The 21,323-nt window shown below is 36.0% G+C and overlaps 3 protein-coding genes across 11 annotated transcripts in view; 1 reads left to right on the plus strand and 2 right to left on the minus strand.

The window, feature by feature from the left end:
- The window catches only part of pfkpb (phosphofructokinase, platelet b), a 29,095-nt gene extending 25,080 nt beyond the window's left edge, over window positions 1-4,015 (plus strand). For all 9 annotated transcript variants that reach the window (XM_059501256.1, XM_059501260.1, XM_059501261.1 and 6 more), the window contains 5 exons: window positions 780-841; window positions 937-1,048; window positions 1,126-1,225; window positions 2,256-2,361; window positions 3,335-4,015. In XM_059501256.1, the coding sequence (XP_059357239.1) occupies window positions 780-841; window positions 937-1,048; window positions 1,126-1,225; window positions 2,256-2,361; window positions 3,335-3,482 (528 nt within the window). In that variant the 3' untranslated portion in view covers window positions 3,483-4,015. The remainder of the gene's footprint in view (window positions 1-779; window positions 842-936; window positions 1,049-1,125; window positions 1,226-2,255; window positions 2,362-3,334) is intronic.
- Window positions 4,016-4,300: 285 nt separating this feature from the next.
- On the minus strand, window positions 4,301-16,409 carry pitrm1 (pitrilysin metallopeptidase 1). The gene is made up of 27 exons (XM_059501254.1): window positions 16,195-16,409; window positions 15,840-15,936; window positions 14,816-14,922; window positions 14,544-14,695; window positions 14,351-14,465; window positions 14,147-14,243; window positions 13,150-13,310; window positions 12,935-13,061; window positions 11,351-11,439; window positions 11,132-11,260; window positions 10,935-11,048; window positions 10,670-10,766; window positions 9,640-9,774; window positions 9,348-9,486; window positions 9,148-9,264; window positions 8,932-9,061; window positions 7,890-8,010; window positions 7,621-7,697; window positions 7,382-7,547; window positions 7,201-7,301; window positions 6,889-7,009; window positions 6,752-6,802; window positions 6,552-6,664; window positions 6,256-6,381; window positions 5,985-6,130; window positions 4,983-5,085; window positions 4,301-4,530 (listed from the first exon to the last, which is right to left on the minus strand). The coding sequence occupies exons 1-27, from the start codon at window positions 16,239-16,241 to the stop codon at window positions 4,437-4,439; spliced, it is 3,072 nt and encodes a 1,023-aa protein (XP_059357237.1). The 5' UTR covers window positions 16,242-16,409; the 3' UTR covers window positions 4,301-4,436.
- A 1,817-nt stretch (window positions 16,410-18,226) lies between these two features.
- Window positions 18,227-21,104, minus strand: LOC132096102 (Krueppel-like factor 6). Its single transcript, XM_059501265.1, has 4 exons — window positions 20,855-21,104; window positions 19,856-20,300; window positions 18,715-18,838; window positions 18,227-18,638 (listed from the first exon to the last, which is right to left on the minus strand). The coding sequence occupies exons 1-4, from the start codon at window positions 20,969-20,971 to the stop codon at window positions 18,587-18,589; spliced, it is 738 nt and encodes a 245-aa protein (XP_059357248.1). The 5' UTR covers window positions 20,972-21,104; the 3' UTR covers window positions 18,227-18,586.
- Between the last annotated feature and the right edge of the window lie 219 nt (window positions 21,105-21,323).

Below are 21,323 nucleotides of genomic sequence, written 5' to 3' on the forward strand. Positions count from 1 at the left end.
GCACCCATTAACCAAGAAATCATGGAGCACTTCATGCTTCCTTCTGCTGACCAGCTTTTTAAAGATGCTGATTTCATTCCCTAGCAGGATTTGGCACCTGCCCACACTGCCAAAAGCACCAAAAGTTGACCATGGTGTTTGTGTTAGTCTGGCCAGAAAACTCACCAGACCTGAACCTCATAAAGAGTCTATGGGGAATTATCAAGAGGAAAATGAGAAACAGACCAAAAAATGTCAAAGAAACCTGGGCTTCCATACCACCTCAGCAGTGCCACAAACTGATCACCTCCATGCCACACCGCACTGAGGCAGTAATTAAAGCAAAAGGAGCCCCTACCAAGTATTGAGTACATGTATAGTAAATGATTATTTGATTATTGATTGATAATGATTATTATTTCTTACCAATGTTGAAAACAAGTTAAGCTGCTTCATATTTATTGTGGAAACCACTATGCATATTTTTCAGTATGCTTTGATCAATAGAAAGTTCAAAATTACAGCATTTATCTGAAATAGGAATCTGTTGTAACAAAGTCTTTACTGTCAGTTTTGACCAATTTAGTGTGCTTGCTGTATAAGTATTTATTTGTATTTATGTACTTATTTAATTATTTTCTGTGGAAAAAATCCTACATATGTGTCCCTACCCTTCTTCACGTCCTCTGTCTGCTCTGTTCTACACACAGGCAGGAATATTTAGCAGAGTGTACTATTTAAGGAAAGAGAGAGAGAACATCAGCATCATACTGAGTTTTTATGAGTGCTCTATTTTTCAGTCTAACGTCGAACATTTAACTGAGAAGATGAAGACCAGCATCCAGAGAGGTTTAGTGCTCAGGTATGATCTAGCTCTCTTACATACAGCATTAATACACTGGATTCATGTATCATGTAGCAGTGAGGTGTGAAGGTCTGTGTGTCTGTATTTTACAGGAATGAGAACTCCAGTGAGAACTACACAACTGACTTCATCTACCAGCTGTACAGTGAAGAGGGCAAAGGAGTCTTTGACTGCAGGAAAAACGTCTTGGGACACATGCAACAGGTCCAAACACACACACATTTGCATACACACAGACATTTGCATACACAGGATCAGAATATTGTTCTTCTGCTGTATAGGGTGGTGCTCCTTCCCCATTTGACAGGAACTTTGGCACCAAGATCGCAGCTAAAGCCATGCAGTGGATCTCCAAGAAGCTCAAAGAGTTTTACCGAGAAGGTAAAGAGAAGTCACCCCTGCAGAGATGCAGTCTAAGATTGAGTGAAGTCAGAACTGATTTCTGTTATAAGTGCATCAGAAAACTGAATTATTTACCACTGCTGCAGGAAATTAAATGCTGATCATCTTTTCACATTTCTGCACCACATACATTTATATAATTCTGTAACTAAGAATTATATAAATACTATATACATATAAATAATATATATATATATATATATATATATATATATAATATAATTATATAATATATAATATATATTAGTAGTAGTAAGAGGATTGTCATATTCATGAGCAAAAAATGCTTGTGCCTCTGTGTTAATCTGTTAATAATAATAATAATAATAATACATTTTACTGTATTTTTGTTATATGTATGTTTAAAAAAGATTTTTTTTACATTGTGTGTATAATACAATTAATAATAATTTAATAATAAATTAAATACATTAATATTTGTATTTTTTGTAAATATTTTTATAACAAATTTATACATTAAGAAATATAATCTATTAAGAATTATTTATTAAAGGTGCACTAAGTGATTTTTGATATTTGAAAGCACCAAAACAAACACGCCCATACCCCAACAGGACCACGCCCTTGTTTTGAAATCTCCACCCCACTTGTATGTACACAACCATGGCAACGACGACTGCGGAAACAAAAGAAGATGACACAAATTGAGCGCTCTCTTCTATCTATCAGTACAAGACACGCCCCCTTACTGCTCATTGGCTCTAAGTGTGTTTTGGGACTTGGTCGGATGCCGTGGTCAAAAGCATTTTTCAAAAATCACTTAGTGCACCTTTAATATGAGAAATGTTTGGTCTTCACTGTCAAACAGTGTTGTTTTGCTCTTTGTATTTTGCTTTCCTTGGTTGGCTCAGGTGAAGGTAAGTAATTTGAATCTCAAAATGATATTGTTTGAGTTCACTTGATGCTCAGTGTTATTATGCTTATATCTTTTGTCACTTTGCGCTGCTTGTAGACTTTGTGCAGTACCATATTTTTGTGCGTTTTGTAGGCCGTGTGTTTGCGAACACAGAGGATTCTGCGTGTTTGTTGGGGATGCGGCGCAGGGCCCTGGTCTTCCAGCCTGTCATACAGCTGAAGGACGAGACGGACTTTGTGTAAGACAACAAGCATGTTTCACAAAACTGATTCTATTATCTTATTGAAATGATGTCATAATATTTGTTTCCGAGGCTACTCTTAAAGAATTATATTTTGAAACATTTTACTTTTTTGGTAACATTATACTTAAAAGTTAAAAAGCCTTTATGTATAACACGTTTTTCAAGTATATATAATGTACAAAGTAATGCATAATATCTTTTTACATATATATAATTGTAACCCAAGTTAAAATGCATTATAATTTTTGAAGGTTTGCTTGTCATGTGTTTTAATGCGTTATACTTAGTTTCTACAGGCGTAACATTGAATAGATTAGTATAATAATATAATTGTGGTTATAATTATTCTTAAGATCATGCAATGCATTATAAGGTGTATTACACTGCATTCAAATTACTCTAATACTTTATACATAACAGTTTTAAGTGTTACCACTTTTCCTCAGTCAGCTATGAATATTAGTATTGTAATTTTAGTTGTACTGTACAATAAAATTATATTATTTTCTTAAATACTAATAAAGTATATATATTTTTTATTTTATAGTGAAATATATCAATTATATTACATTAATATTTTGTGTATTATTATTATTGTCAAATTGATGCACAAATCACTAAATTGGCCAAATTCTGTAGCCCTAAAAACAAGAACATTAAAAGCATTGAAACATTTTTAAATCACAATCTTTTTTTTTATGTATTATAAAAGTGTAATGTTAAAAAAGATTTATTGCACAAGCAGTCATCATTTATTCTTACTTTAGTTTGTAGTTACTTTAATTATAATAAATGGTCTGGGTGGACTTGAGGAGTTGTGTCTATGTTTTCATAATACATTCTTTTTAACTCAATAGAGCAAGTGGGGGGGGGGGGGGGTCATGTTTCCCTTAAAAAAAAGTAATATTAAAAACATTTAAAAATGAGAAATTCCTTTGACCCGATATTGTTCATGTTTCATTTCCAGTCACAGGATCCCGAAGGAACAGTGGTGGCTCCGCCTGCGCCCGCTCATGAAGATTCTGGCCAAGTACAAAACTAGCTACGACGTGTCCGATTCAGGCCAGCTTGAACACATCGTCCGTCTGAGAGCTAAAGACATCTCTGCCATTTAAAAGCAGCAGGCAGCCACATGTGAAACCAAGTTGTCTTGCAAGTAAAAATTATTTTATTATAGGTGAAGACCCGTGATTCCAGTCTTGACCTGAACACACACTCATATACAGTATATGTAAAGCAGTACACATTAAACTGTAATCACAGACGTACAGCCATGAGATCCTAAAATATAGTAGCTGTGTGTTGTGATTGACAATCTATATGCTCATGCGATTAGCTGATCATCCCTTTTAAATGGGCCAAGTGGTATATTTTGTGAATATGCAAGATTTCCGTATTTATATTTATTCTAATAGAGCTTATTTTCATTGAATATGGATCTGTATGAACGCTTCACTGGCCTAAAGTGATGTTTCATAACTGCACCTTGTTTTAGTTGATTGGAGTCTGAAGGAGTCTTCCAAGCTGCTGTTCTGTGTTGTTTGGTAGTGCAGGCACTTGTACTAAAGCAGACTTTGTGTTAGTGTGTTTGTTATGATGTACGTGTGTATACACTAACAATGCTACATAAACTCCCTTTAGAATGTAACTGGTGTGGTTTGTTTCATTTTTTAACCCTTGGGCATCAATTAAAAAAAGTTACTCCAAAGTAATTAGAGGACAAAAATGTATGGTAAGTGTCTCAAAAAAAAAAAAAAAAAAAAGTCATTACATTTTGAAACTTAGAAGTACAGGTTTAAAAAAAAATTTTTTTGTTAAACATGGTCAAGTTTATTATAATTCTACACAAATAATTTCTAAATTACAAATCTCACTCAAATAACAACTGCAGAGTCTTATGAGTCCATCAACAACGTGTTGTGAAAACAAACGTTGTTTCAGAGAATTTTAATTCAGGTTCTTTAAGCACCTCATGATGACTCTTCTAACAGAACAAGACTGATTTGTGCGTGATCAAGGAGCGTGTGCGTATTTTTCACAATCCTAATAATAAGAAGAGGTAAGAGGTCTTATTTGACCACCCAGGATGGGTCTTTTCTGATGCTTTCATTTTCTGGGCCAAGAATAGCCACTCCACATGTCTGCTGACCGACACCAAGATACCTGTTTAACACACACACAAAGTAAGAATTATATGAATACAAAAAAATATAAAGCACCAGCATTCAAGCATAAATATCTTTTACAATTGTATTATTTTATATTTTGATTAATTTGATTAGATAATTAAATAGTACTGTCAAATGATTAATCGCATCCAAAATAAGTTTTTGCTAAATAACGTGTGCGTATATATATATATATAAATACAAACACATGCATGTATATATTTAGAAAATATTTACATTCGCATACATACATGTATATTCATATATTTATAAATATATTTAATATATAGACAACATTTTATTTATTATATACACATGCATGTCTGTACATAATGAATATACACTGTACACACACATATATTATGTAAACAAAAACACGATTAATCACGATTAATTGTTTGACAGCACTAATAATTATATATTATATACATTTAAATGTTTTGTTACCTGCCAGCGACATCAATGAGGTTTTTATCAGTCACAGCAAACAGTCTCTCTCTGTATCTTTGTTTCATCTCATCTGTAATGCCGTTTAAAAAACGCCCCAAGCCTAAAGCACAATAACAAGGTCCTAGTGAACTAGAGAGCAAATATCGAAGAACACAAACTCAGCAACATCCAAACACCTGAGGCCTGTAGCACAAAGCCGGTTTCAGTTTTTACCCAGGTAAGTCCATGTTTAGTTTGAGCAAAAAGTTTCAGGTTCAGGAAGGTGGGTTTGTTTTGAGCGGGTTTTGTCACCATGGTAACTAATGCTACAGCTACCCTGCTGTGGAGCAAGTTTTATTCTGGTTTAGAAATCGCAAACCCAAACTGGAACAATCAGCTGTGAGCAAAGTGAATTTGCTGACACAAGGAAGCCACTCCCCGTATCTCTCGCTTCAAATTAAAGCAGTTTACAGTTAGACAAAATTGCTCGACTTTTGCTGCTACTTATTTATTATATTTATAGTACATACATTTTAATTAATATATTCATATATTTTTGGTTACTGGTCTGAGCGGATCATGTGAAAAATCATCTACCGACTTGGCCGGTCGATCGGTGCATCTCTAGTTTTGTCAACTCTAAACCTACTTTGAAACTCTGAGTTAGTTCAGCTAACTTCATGCAACAGGCCTCTGAGCATATAAACAAAAACAAGCACCTGAACATTTGAAACACTTCTACACTTCCCAAAATGTAAACAACAATCAATCACAACAATCACAAAACATCCACATGTACAAACATCTAAACCAGGGTTTTTCCAAGAAGTAATAATCATAATTATTTGTTTTCCAATTTCTTATTTTTAAATTTTACATTTTAAAAAGAACCATGAATATAATGTCAAATATTTGCTTTAAATATTTGAGAATCCTTTGTAAACCTAAAACAACTCTAGAAATAATACACAGATGGGCTAAAATGTCACTCAGTGTCCCAAGACAGCCCACATTACTGACCCTTATCTGAGGGGGCGACAGGGGCATCAACGGCTGAGAAAACGGAGAGCTTGGCCTCATCAATGTCCTGCTGGGTAAACTTTCCCGCTCGCGCCCACTCTACTCCGCCACGGAAAGCTGACAACGTCTGGGTGGAGTTTGGATCTCTGAGAGATTGTCATGTTAATCAGATAATAAAAAACATTGACTTGGAACTTAAACATCATTATATATGAAGGAAATACACTAATGGATACATTGCATCAGATCCAATGAAATGTGTAATATGTACCTATAGGAATAAAATGAAAACAGGCCGCCTCCTCCCATTCTAGCTCCGCCTCCATAAGCCCCACCCTTTTCTCTGATCTCTCCATGTAGGAACTTAGCAGTCATCATCCTTGCTAAAATACACAGACTGAGAGAGAACAACATATGATTTATTGTGATTAAGCAAATGACTGCATGATTCATCAAAATAAAACCATAATCATGATATCATAACTTAATACAATAAATCTGAGTGTGTAAACTTGTAATGCGAATGAGCATAATGAACAATGTTTTCCAAGAGTGTGTTTGTTGTACCTGGCGTAATCGGCGTGTGTGAATGGGACGGCCCGCACACACTCGCTGACAAAGTTCACATTGAATGGAAGCTGGAAATACGTCTTCATCTGACAGGGTTTAAAATGAGGCTCCTGGCAGGATGAGGAGGGAGATCGGTGAGAACGCTACAGATCAATCAAACCTGAATGTTGTTGTAATGCTGCTGTAAACACACTCACTGAGATTAGTTTACGACTCGCAGATGATCCAGCTTCAGGATCTAATGCTCTCTATGAGAGGAAAAACAAACAATCAAAGCTTAATTGATTGTGAAAAGTTGTGTCTTCTAAAAAGAAAAGTGCATGTGGCGTCTCACCTCCAAGATGGTTGGTCTAACAGGTTTGCGCTCTTTCCTGTTGGCTGCTATATTACCCATAAACCTCTCCACCTCTCCAGCAGCTTCTGACATTTTCTGTGGCGTGGCATTCACTGCACACCTGAAACCATGCCCATTAAATGTAATTTCTTATTAATAATGTTTTCAAGTGTAGTTTAAAGCAGGACACACTAATGAAATATGTTTCCCAGTCAAAACAGATCTACAAAAACCATGTAAAGTCACCTTTCAATAAATACACATGGGTAAGGCTTGTGTGATCAATTCTACATAAAACTTTCATGTTCATACCTCATGTTCTCAGGATTCAACAGGTGTCTCTTTATCCGGGGAAGTTTCCTCAAAACTGAAGTCAGATCAGTCATCTCAGCTATTCTTTTCATAAACTTCACCTGATATTAAAAAACAAATGTACAACAATTTATTCTACTCAAAGCTGTCAAGGACTGGAGATCAACATCCCAGCACTGACCTGGTCCATCCCGCTGAAGGCCTCCTGCAGGTCTGCTGTGGGGGTGAGGGTTCGAGCCGCACGCGTCATCGCGTACATGTGACCGGAGTACGAGATGCCATTGGACAGCTCCTGAGCTGACATCATAACCAGCACACGCAGACGCTGCTCGTCATCAAAACGAGGGCTGGAGACGTGCATGACAGATTCTGCGTCAGTTTAAAATCATTCAGAGATCTGTCTCTTTAAAAAAGACTAACCTGTTGAAAATGTCACTCCACAGCTGAAACATGTCAGGTAGATTCCTCTCCAGACAGGAAGATGACAGGATAATACCCTAAAAAACATGAGGATTACTAAAAAGGATACTTTGCTCTAATGCAAGCACAAGATCAATCTCCACAATTCATAGCTTCAAACCTACAACCTTCTGGCTACCAGTTGGGAGATTTGAGCTACTATATCAAATCACCCCCACTTTAAAAATGGATATGCATCATATTTATGTAAATTCACATGAAGGAAATACCTGTTCATACAGATCAAGGTCATCAGTGTCTGGAATGATCTGTGGAGATACAGACATCCCTCCAGTCTTCAGCTCAATACGCTGGGCCTGCTGACGATAATCCAGCTCTCCACAACCCAACCTGAGATTAGATGATCAGTACAATTCTGTGGGGTCACTATTTTATATATATATATATATATATATATATATATATATATATATACACACACACATACACACACATACACACACACACACAGTTGCTGTAGTGTGTCAGTAGGAAATATGAGTTTACATTTCCAAACATGATTTTTGCCATTAATTTTAATTATCCAGTGGGATTTTTGTTTGCACAAGGAGTCTGATAACAGCCAGTGCTCCACACAGAGATGTGATCTCATCAGAAACAGAACAAACTGAGACAGACTAAATCCAGAAGAACAGTGGCAACGGCTCCAAGACACTGTTTGGACATGTAAACTGATATTTCCTAATAAAACACTACACTAAGACAGAAATATCTAACTTAAAACCTTTTTTTATTGGTGAAAATTCTAGTGGCCTAAGATTGTTTTATGATTTTTTTAAAAATGTAAATTTTTATATGAGAAGGATGCATTAAATTGATAAAAAGCAACAGTAAGACATTTATAATGTTACAAAATGTCAAATAACTGCAGCTCTTTTCTATTCAACAAAGAATCCCAAAATAAAAATGCTGCTTGGTTTCCAGATGGTTTTTAACACTGATAATAATAAAAAAATGTTTCTTGTGCAACAAATCGGCACATTAGAATGATTTCTGAAGGATCATGTGAAAATAAATATCTGCATATGTAAATGTTGTACCAAAGAAGCATAATGCACATATCCACATACTGAATATATAACTGCATCTGTTGGATGTCACATTTAACGTCACATTTAAAAAATATACAGTAATAAAAATATTAAATATATATTCTCACATAGACTGGACTGATTGAGTGCTGGTATATAATGGATATTATCTAGTCCATGGTAAAGTATGTAGCAGTGATAAACCACAAAGTTTCCATACTTGGTGATGACGCTGCAGAACAGAGGAACGTAGATCTTCAGGTCTTCAGGGAGGGAGTTGAGGTTGCACATGGCTCTGAAATACACCATGCCGTTGGTGGGCTGCTCACAGTACTGTACAGGTACACCGCCTAGACAGTAAATGTAGAGAATAATTTTTTGCATCTATCGTTTTATCTTTAAATGTGCTTTTTATATGTATGCATGTGCATTTCACCTGCGGTTCCCGGCTGTAAAGGTGTGTAGGGAATGATTGGCTCGATGTCAGACACCTTTAATGCAGGTAGACAGGAAGCATCTTGAGTTGTGCTCTGAGCTGCCAACAGCTGCAAACCTGAAGCAACAACACCATTACACCATCTACACAAGAGAGGGAGACTGATTATTCTGGTCCTTCCTGTGGTCTCATGATCACACCTTTCTCATAGATGTCTTTGTGGTCTGCATCGCTAAGGTTCTGTATCTTCTGCTGGAGCTTCTGTTCCTCAGCTTCAGCCTGTTTCTCCAAGAATCTCTCATCAGGACTCATGGTAAGCGTCAGTCGATGGGCGTTATCCTGAAACAGGAACAGACACACATTACAATTTAGCAAAAATGTACTAAAAACATGTACTATCGCAATTATGAAACAAATATCCTGTTATAAATGCTGTTTTTCTAAAGCACTCCAACAATGACTTCAGTGTTTTCTAGTTTTAGGGTTCATTACCTTAAAATAGTGTTGGACTTTGTCCTGGAGGTAGCGAGGGTTCTCCTTCAAACACTGCCGGAATCTGGACACACTCTCACTGATCTTCAACAGCTGCACCGGATCACCATCATGATTCCAACAGGAAGCAATATACTGACAGACAAGACAGACAGACAGGCAGCCAGAGGTAACGTTATTATTAATATTTTGCAAGTTATATTTTTAGTACGTGTGAAAATGTTTTGGAATGTTACCCTCAAATATCTAGTAAAATCTCCTTAAACCAACTTATCACTATCAAAATAAAATAAAATGGTATTTAGTATTATATATATTATACTTCTAAAATTTTTATTGTTTTATACTTCTAATACTTCAACTAACACATTTAGTAAAAAAAAAAAAAATATATAAATGTTAACGAATTAAGTTTTATATCTAATATTTATTTTTTTTATTCTAATTCAAGTTTGTCAATTTCCAAAACATATTTATTAGTTTCGCAAACGTTTTTGCTAAATAAAATACAAATGTAAGCACACATTTTTGTGTATGTTTCAGGGTTATTAAAGTTAACTAAAATAAAAAACAAATTAATTAAAAATAAATAAATAAATAAATTATATATATTATATATTATATATATATATATATATATATATATATATATATATATATATATATATATATATATATATACACACACACATACACACACACACACACACACACATACATATACACATATACACACACACACTTCATTTTTGCTAGTTTCCAAGGCAACATTACTTGGTTTATTTGGAATTACTTGCCATTTACCTTAACTTAATGAACTAAAATAACAAAGACTAAAAAAAAATGAAAAATTATGTAAACCAAATAGGCATAAAAAAAAAGAGAGTAAAAAAAAAAGTATAACAATAAATAAATAAAAAATCATTAAAACTTTCAAATCAAATTGAAAGCAAAATATAATATCTAATTTAAAACATTAATAAAACCTCTTAATGATTCTAAAATGACACTAGTGTGAGTGTTTACTCACTGAAGCGAGAGCTAGACCAAAGCTGGTGGACTGATGTTTCATCTGAATCTCGATTTTATGCAGCAGAGCTTCAATCTGCTCCTCTTCAAAACCGATTCTGAAACAGCAATTCATTTACATTCATTCATTTAGCAGGTGCTCTTATCTAAACTGACCATCTATAAAGATTCTCACAGTCAATCCAGACATTTGTACACTGGAAAAGCTTGATTTCATTCAAAACACCTCACTGCATTAAAACAATAAAAACCCAGTCAACACTCACGCAATGATGTCATCGATGGTTTTGGCAATGATGTGTTTGACCGTCTCGGTGTCGTCCTCTGCCATGCCCTGAAGACCGATGGTGAAAGACGCTTGTCTAGTGCTGCCGTCAAATCTGCGTCAATCCCACATTTATGAAGCTCCACTCTTAATAATCAGAAAGCTGAACTGATTTGATAGTCTTGTCAAACAACATACCCCACAGAAGAGGAGAAGTCCGAACCGATTTCGGGCTCGATCAGGGCTTTGTAGAAGGGAGAGTTTGGACCAGAGATCATCAGAGAGGAGAGGAGGCTCAGAATGAACGCCTCAAACGTGTCTGTGATGCTGAAACACATGCAGGCATGCAGTTAGACAGTTAAAACACAATAAACAAAAACACAAAAATGACAAGGAATGTAATATTTGTCCACTCACTCTCCCAGCAGATAGCTCACGCAGAGCGTGTTTTGTTTGATGGGATCAGGAGCAAGTGCATCAGGCCTGCAAGTCACATGATCCACTCTCTGAACAAAACAAAACATGACAAACCTCACAAAGCTGTTTTTTAGTGTGTTTGGACTGACTGTGTTGCATTTTCTGTAGTGATGGGTGCTTTGAAACACTGCTTCATGAAGCTTTGAATCATTTAGGGATCTTTTGTTTTGAGCACATGAGCCTTCATTATGTCAAACTGTATTGTACCTTGTTATTCGAAACATTTCTGAACCTTTTGCATCAAATCAGTGGTTCGGAGCTCGTTTTTAAACTTGGCAGGTCACTTGATTTCAGCAAACAAGGCTTCATTACATCTTAGGCTGCGTTTACAGCCTTGCGTCTTTAAAAATTTCACGTATACAAAACAACGTTTTCAAAATGATTTGTGTCTACACATATCCGTGAAAACAGCCAAAAAGCTGTATTATGTATGCCAGACCAGTAGTTGGCGCTATCTTCTTGTTACTTGTTAGTAAACAGTACCTGTAGGGAAATGACGATTATATGATGTACATGATGCATCTGCGCTGTTGGTTGTAATATTGGTGAAGTAAATCCAAACTTTGCTGAAGAAGCGTTAGCAACTCTTGAGCAGCAGCAACAGTACCATACTCCGCCATTGTTGTGTATGTTTGTTCGCGCTTGCCTTTAAAATTGATAATGGTGGTTTTTTTTAAAAACTTGCACTTTGAAACCCGTTTTCAAAAATATTTTTTTTTCAGTCCCCAAAACGCCGTTGTTGTGTAAACGAACAGGCAAAATGCATAAAAAGTTTTCCCATTTTTGGCTGAAAACGTAGTGTAAACAGCCCTTAGTTTTTCTAAACCTTGGCGTCGAAACACTTCCAAATCTCTTGTTTCAAGTCAGTGGTTTGAAACCTTGATTTCAAAACATTTATGAATCTGTTTGGTTAAAATCAGTTTAAACATGAGGCTTCATTACGACATACAGTTTCAAACCTTGCTTTTCAAAACATTTCAAAATTCTAAAGGATTTGTCGCTAGACTTATTTGGGAGAACTTATGACCAAGCACCAATGGTTTTAACTAAATTTGGGTCAGTATTCAAATTTTTTTATTGATTTAATGAGTTTTAATACTCATGTCTGCATTGCATAGTACAAAAAGAACATTTATTTCCTTCTAATTGACCTAGTTTGTCTGCCTAATAGTACACAAAACAAGCAGTACAAAATTTTATTTAAAAAAAAACCACAAAGTTCAAGGAGCTTTCTTATTTAAGGGTATTTAAATATTTGATTACATTAAATAGATTACATTTTTGTGAAAACGCGAAACTGGTTCATATGAGGGGTAATTATACCTGCTTGGAGGTTGTATTTATTTATATTTTGACCAGAGGGTACAGCCAGATTATAGTGTTATTAGAAAAAAAAAAAAGTGAATCATTATGCAAAGCAATTTTGTTCAACTAAATCAGTTTTGAAAAGCTTCATTTCTCCCATCACTAATTGTCTGTGTTTATTATACTGGTCATTCTCATGTGTGTATTGTCTAAACTTACAGGTTTGTCCCAGTGAGTCTGAGGTGGAACTGCAGTGTTTGGTTCTGTTCTCTGGAATTTAGACAGAGCCTCTTCTTCAATCTGCTGCAGGTGCTGCTCCAGCGGTAAGTCCCCGTATGTGAAGAACCTGCAAAACACACAAACAACAGGCAATAATGAGCATTGTCTGCTTTCTGCAAAGTCATTTAATGAAACAGAGAGTTTAATGTGTGTACCGTGCATTGCTGGGGTGGTAGTGTGTGGCGTGGAAGTGTTTGAGCTGTTCCCAGGTCAGGTCAGGAATGGCTAACGGTTCCCCTCCGGACACAACAGAGTATGTGTGATCCGGCAGGAGTTTATTCTGCAGGTGCTGAGCGTACAGACGCTCATTATCTGACTACACAAACAAAACATACAAAAGTACCAGATGAGACTGTTAGTCTTAAAACTCAAACAATGGAAATGTGACATCCAGTAGCACTGTAACTTCTATTTTCAATAGGGGAAAAGGACAGATGCAGTGACACATTCAGTATATTGAAGTGTGCCTTATGCATATTTAATGCTATTATTATGCAGATATTTATTTTTACACTATGGCATAATGGCTGCTATGATGCTGCTATATGCATATTATAATTTCACAGAGTAGGTTTTCTTATACTGGTGATGGCCAAAATGATCATTTAATGTACAAAACAAAAAAATAACTGATTACTACTGCTAGATAGATTTAAGGGTTGTGGGTTCGAGTCCTGGGCCGGCAGGAATTGTGGGTGGGGGGAGTGCATGTACAGTTCTCTCTCCACCTTCAATACCACGACTGAGGTGCCCTTGAGCAAGGCACCGAACCCCCAACTGCTCCCCGGGCGCCGCAGCATAAAAAATGGCTGCCCACTGCTCCGGGTGTGTGCTCACGGTGTGTGTGTGTGTTCACTGCTCTGTGTGTGTGCATTTCGGATGGGTTAAATGCAGAGCACAAATTCTGAGTATGGGTCACCATACTTGGCCGAATGTCACTTCACTTTTTTTTTTTTTTTCACTCACTTTTTTCACTTTTTTTTTTTTTTTCACTTTTTTTTTTTAGATAAATAAATAAGTAAACACACACAAATTACGTATATTGGCTGATACTCTATCATTCAAAAGTTTAGGGTTGTTAGATATTAATTTATTTATTATCACCGTATATATATTTTTTTGAATCAAAAGAGCACTGAAGAATTTCCTTACAAATACTCCTTTCATCTCATTGAACACCACACCCTTGAACACCAGACGACTCAAGGGGTCTGTTGGGGTCTCATGCTCCAGCCTCCAGCCCTCCTGCCTAAATAATAAGAATAATAATACAAAAAAAACTTTAAATCCTTTTCAGAACTAATTTATGTGCCATGGAAAACATACACTATTTGAGTACATTTCAGAGTCATGTACCAGAAGTCTAGTTCTCGGAGACACGGGAAGAAGACAGCATCCAGATAGACTGACAGAAGGTTCTGGAAGTCTTTGGCATTCTGGGTGGAGAACGGGTACATCGTGTAATCACTCGCTGGTGAGAGAGATGGACATAATCAGAAATACCAGTCACACACACTCACTTAAACACAAGCACCTGTCAAGTTAGTACCTGTGAAGGCATTCATGAAGGTGGAGAGCGAGCGATTGAGCATCTTAAAGAAGGGGTCTCTACAGGGGAAGCGCTGGGATCCACACAGAACGGTGTGCTCCAGGATGTGAGGAACACCAGTGCTGTCCATCGGCGTGGTACGAAACTGCACACTATAACAACACACGCAGAACACACACTCAAAACAATATGTACATCAACGGGGAATGCAATGGGTTTCAAATTAAAATCCTCAGATGTTTCAAAGCATTGGTGTCCATCAAGCACTGTACCTAAAGAGGTTGTTGGAATCATCTCGGGCTGCATGCAGATACTGAGCTCCTGTGGCATCATGGGAGAGTTTAACGGCTGTTAGGAACAAATCTGGAACTGCTGTTACCTAGAAAAATACAAGTGCTGTAAACGTCTGGAGAACTATCACTGGTGAGACTTCAATTTTTCCGAAAAAAAAAAACAAAAACAAAAAACTGTTGTACAGAATCTACTACATGCATTCTGTTGTCCAATTAATAGTTCCAACTTTTTTTTAGGCAAGCAATAGGCCTTTTAGTTTTGTTTAATTTTACTGATTTTTATGAGGTAAACATGATAACAACTTTATGCTGTATTCTAAAATTTCAAGATGAACATTTACTGGACTGCAGCAACTTCACTTGATTATACATTTTATAGAAATCATGTTAAAATGTAAGTATCAGATATAATCTATTAGGCTTCATTGTACTGCTTTGTATTATACGTTTTAAAACTACAGAGAGACCATTCAAATATCTTACTAAGACATATTATTAGGAGATACAGAGTGATATAGAGTGTTTTACTGTTATAAAGATCTCATTGATTTACAAGATATAAGAATTTCATCTTACTTTTTGGTCAAAGAAATAAAAGCTGCATTGATTTTGCTGAGTTTGGGCCCCTGAATAAAGTAGTTGTTTTTGTCCTCATTGAGAATGAGCTCCGTATTCTCACTATATCATGTCTGAGACATAAAAGCCTGATGTATTAAAGATGATACTCAACAACAACAACAAAACCATACACAAACTTTTTGGATTTTCTTTAAAATTTAGTTTAAAAGTTCAATAAACTTTTCAATTAAATTTTTTTTTTTTTCTGAATTTAAGGCTACAGTATTAATTAAATCAAACCACTTAAGGTTGTAAAATGAAAAGGATTTATCTTGGTTTTATAGAAACTCTTAAAGTGTAAGGCAATCCCCTGCTTCACTGTGGGATGAGATATAGAAATAGAAACATTACAGGCATTTTCATGATTTGTTTCCTGTTTCTTTACCTCTTTAACAGTGAACCCGTGGATCTTGTGTCCCACTGTGTACTGCAGTGCTCTCTCTACAGCAGAGCTGCCTCTTGACCTCCATGAGCCCTGGAGACTACACAGCCCTCATTCATCAGACTTACAGATCACACTAATCAGCATGACTGAGCTTTTCCCACAGGATTACATAATAACACATCTCCAACATCCAAAGTTATATTTATAAAAATGGTGACAATTAATAACAATGACCTGAATGATAAATTAATCCCATTTAAAATACTATCAACAACCTAAATAACATCACGCATATATCTGACACCGAAGGACTGAAGTTTAATTCAACTGAACTGACAAGAGCAGTATTACTCACCTCAAATTCTTGAGTTTCGTAATGAATCCCTTGCTATGACGAAACATTTTAGATACTTGAATGTACTGTCTTTAATAATAACTGTGTCTGCCGTACCAATTTAAAAGTTAAAACACATTATATGTGTGTTGCAAGATTCATGTTTCCGCTATGATTAAAGCTCTGCCCTTCCATGCCCCATGCTGTAAACGGCGCATGCGCACTAGAGGCGCCCGCGATAGCAAACAACGCTGCTTTTCATTGGCTGCTCGACAAGAAGAGCGTAGTTGATTGATCACTGCTTGTACATAATAAAAGTATGTCCAATAAAATAAAATAAATGTGACACTTTAATAATATTGTATGGAAAAATATACATACTTTTAAAACAAAGGATTAAGAAATGCAGGATGCAGGTTTATTAATATTTGACCACTTTACCAAGCACTTTTTAAAATGACCGACAGGTGTCAGTAGAAAGAGTAGAAGAGGTCACTAAATTGACACAAAGGTCAAGTTTTTCAAAGGCAAAGGCATACAGGGAGTACCCAGTAAGGTTAAATATATATGTAAAAAATATAAACCGATAAAGAGATTTCTAGAGGGAGTTTGCCCTTATAAAGAATGATCATGGATTATTCCCCTATTCCAAACAATCATTGCTACCACTGTAAAATAATATATATTTTTATTACATGTTGGAAATCCATTTAATATTTAAAATGTTTTTAAATTATTTTATTATTGCAGATTTGTGATGCATTTAGCATCATCTTAATAAATCAGAATTAATGTTATAGCTTACTGTATGACTTATAACACATTATTTGTTCTTTCCAGAACTGAAATCTACTGATCCTATTTAAATCAGAATTTCTGTTTTAAAATATCTTTTTAAATATGGTTTGTTTGAAGTTTTTTTCCCCAGTATTTTTGTGAGGGTGGGTCCGTAGAACATGTCATTCATCTCACTGATGTCTGTTTTAAGTGTAGAGGTAAAAGTCTAAAAAACAATGCCATGAACTTGAAGTACTGAACATTTGGTTTAACACTGAACACAGTGCACCATATTTTTGACCACACAATGTTCCACAAGAGTCTGTTTGCAGTTTAAACAGTCTTTTTTCTGATACAGGATCTTACTCTACTCTCTAATGTGTAATTTTTTGCACAAAGTAAAATGATGAAACCACATAACAGAGTTTTATAAAAAATCATTCATTATTCTTGTGGTATAAAATGTATTCACAAAAATAATAAAAATCTTACAATATATTTGCTTTACATAGAAATCTGCTTTTAACAAAGAAAATGATGAATTTTTTTTTTTTTTACATCAGTCCCTTTAGACAAAGATTTGAATGATTAAAAATTACCATGGTGTACAGGCAGAATTAAATGTACTTTTCTTTTCTTTTTTGCATGAAACTAATGTATGTGGTATTGTACACTTTATAAACTTTATAAAGTGATAATATTGGAGTGCATTTTAAAATTCCCCTTAAGATACTGCAACTTCCAGTAAGACATCAACAGCTTTCATGTAATCAATCAATGAATGACACATCTACAAGGCTTTAAACATCTGGACAACAAATGCTAGAGCTTCATCTGAGCCGACATGATGTCAGTTTGTGCTCGGAAAACAAGTTTCAAAATCATAAAATTATAGCATACTACACAGCAGCAAATCCAGCTCCTCTCTTTGGGTAACAATCATTCAATTACACAATTCAGTCATTCCAGTCCTTCTGAAAAAACTGCCTTTGATCATCAGATTTTCCAGTTTCATCAAACCTGAACTTTAAGTGGCCAAATGATTACTAATGAATAGCTTATAATTGACTTTAAGAGAACCATTTTAAGGCACTAATGTTACATTTATTGGTTAACAGAACAAGTAATATTAGTTTGACTAATGTACCTGTAACTGCTGGATAAAGCAGGTCATTTGTACTTTATTCACTCCTAAATGCTACATATTAGTATATTATAGGGACATATTAGTACGTTTATGAAGGGTTTTTTTATTGACATTTTTATTTTTATCTGAGATTATAATAAACACTTTTATCGCAAATATGTATTTTTTATAAAGGTACATGGACACTTAGCTGCTCTGGATATAAACACGTTAGCAAAATATTATTTTTGATTTTGACATACAGTCACTGCAATTTGCAAAATCTGTTAATATGTTAACTTACATTCCGTACCAGACTTTCTGCCTTTTCAGTGCCTTTATAGCTACGCTTTAACTTGAATTGAATAAGTCATAAGCATAGGATAAAAAAAATGCTAATATCCATGTTCTGCTAAAACTATATCTTTAACAAGAGGGTGCAAAATCTGAATCACTGACACTCAGCGAATACACAGAAAACCAGCTGTGGCAGGTCTGTGGGATTTGCGTTCAGATGTGTCGCTTCATGTGCAAGGCCAGATGATCAGAACGAGAGAAACACCTGAAAATAAAACAAAAACGATTATGTATAGCTCAAAACCGGTTTGAACAGTGTGTCTGATAATACACACACTCACCTGTCACAGTGGCTGCATTTGAAAGGTTTGGCTCCGGTGTGTTTTCTGAAGTGCCTCGTCAGTTCATCACTTCGAGCGAAGCGCCACACACAGCCATCCCACGAACATCTGTATGGTTTCTCACCTGCAGGCAGCCAACAAACACAAAACGACACTCACTATTTTGGTCTTAATTAGTGTTATAATTCACACATAACCTCACACTAATTCTGGGTTGGCTAAACTAGAGTCTGACAATGGTATATATATATATATTTTTTTTTAAAAAGCATAACAAATAAAACCAAGTAAAATCCCTTAATAAAAAATATTTTTTTTAACCTGCATGCTCATGTGACCGTTAACTGATATCAGAGGACCAGGAACATGCAAATGTGTTACTGAAATATCAACAATCTCAGGGAATTCTTCAAATAAGCATTTTATGTTTAAGGGATTCGTTCAACATCTGAGAATCCCCGGTGTCGGATTTTGAGGAATTTAATTCTGTAGGTTTTTGAAACTTCAAATTTAGAAGACATCTAAAAGGCAACATGAAAGCATAGTGAGAAAAAGAGATCAAACTTGGGTCCCTCGGTGCAACGTGTTAGAGCACATTCACACCCGCAAGCCACGTCTCTATGGTGTTCCCTGCTGTGATCTGGGTTCCTGTATATTCTTTATTTGTTCTTACTAAAGTCAGTAGAGTTTGCAAACATTCTTTGATTGCATGCAAGATGAAGAGTGTGGGAACAGGATTAGTAATCTTTGTTCCTAGAGTGTATGACTGCAACACGAAGAATGAGCATTTCAGGAATGTAGGGAGTCACCAAACGGCATTTACACACTTTTAATCAATTACACATTATTTTTTTTTATATATATATATATATATATATATATATATACATATATTCTTGAGGCCCAAACTAAGCTTTTATCTGAAGCAGTCTAAATTGCATTCAAAGCATGCCGTTATGATTTTGTGAAGGCTTTAAGAGTGGTTTTAAAAAATATGCTTTGTAATGCAGCTTACTGAAGCCACTTTCAACTTGATCCAAATGGGAGAAGTTTTGTTTCCCAAAGCTGAAAACTCTGTTGTGGCAAACAGTAAATGATAGTACAGGTAGGACTATTAAACACTCACACAGAAACAGCTTACCGGTGTGTGTGCGTTGATGTGCTTTCAGATGAGAGCTCTTGGTGTACACCTTCCTGCAGCCGTTGAAGTAACAACGATGAGCTCTCCTTCGTCCTTCAAGGGACCCCTCACTTTTGCCCTCATTCCCTCTCACCCCTTCTGCATCTTCTTTATCCTTCATGAGAGGGAGTGAGGGCGAGGAGGGCCTTACATGCTGCTGCTCAGATACGCTGTGATCCAGTGTGTGTGTGAGAACATCAGCTGATGCAGTGCTGAATGACAAATGGGAAGCCGTAGCGATCCCATCCTGCTTGGGGATGGAGGCTTCCGGCAGGGACGAGCTTGGTTCTGTCCCACAGCAGCGCAGAAACTGATTCCAAAGATTGTCAGACTGGTATACTGATCTCAGATCAGCTGCAGAGACGTAGGGCTCTTTCTGCAGATAGCGCTCAAGCTCCAGACAAGTCTATAAGAGAGAATCAAGAGCAATCAAACACCAACCAGAATACTTTGCATGTAGGAAAGATTCTAAGATGAAACTGAGATTTCTATGGAATTCTGTCATTATTTATTCAACTTCATGTCATTCCTATATGACTTTCTTTCTTCTGTGGTCTAGCACAGTATCAGTGGTGCTCTTTTCTAAACGATCAAAGAAAATGCACTTCATATTTAAAATATAAAAAAGTAAACAAATTAAAAAGCCTATAGCGTATTCTTTTGTGACACCATGACACATTTTTCTAACCATGACTTTAAGCAATGTCTACATGTAAAATTAGTGCAGATAAATAAATAATAGATAGCAAGCCAGCCTTCCTAGAGATATAAGTAAGGGAAAAAAATAATTCACTATGCAAAAAAAATTAATTTGGCATCATATGAATACATAACATTTTGAAAAAAAAAATACTGTAGGTTTGATTAAAAAATACAAGCATTTTTTATTTATTGTATGTTTTTATAACACAATATATTTATTTAAAAAGTATTTGGTGAATAAAGCTGGTGGTTTATTACCTGTTGCCAGTACTCTTCTAGAGATGGTAATGCAGACAGGTATCCCGTGTCAAGAACACTCTGCAGCTCCTGGAAAATACTACACATGGGAATAACATCCATATTCCTCCCACGCATCAGATCTGTCAAACACAGCTGGAAATCCTGGAGAAGGCGCTTTCCCGCCGTGTCTTCATGCGCGCGCGGAGGTATGCAACAGTTTGTTTGTCTTTAGCGGACGCTCGGCTGCACAGAAGCGCTGCAGACTTCCAATTTCAAAACAAGCGAAACGCCTTGAGTGTCCTCACCAGCGGACGAATCAGAAGCGAGCAGCCAGTGCCCCGCCCACCGTCTCAACTCCACCCAAGGGGTGAGTGCGTCGACCGATCTGGTTGAGGATTGGTCATCGGTGTGCCTCTCTGTGCGATGATTGGTCGGTTGAAGTTGGCGCTATTTCTGGGGAAGTATATAAACGTACCCCCTACTCTGC

Source organism: Carassius carassius, chromosome 20, assembly GCF_963082965.1.
Source record: "Carassius carassius chromosome 20, fCarCar2.1, whole genome shotgun sequence".
Lineage (NCBI taxonomy): Eukaryota > Metazoa > Chordata > Actinopteri > Cypriniformes > Cyprinidae > Carassius > Carassius carassius.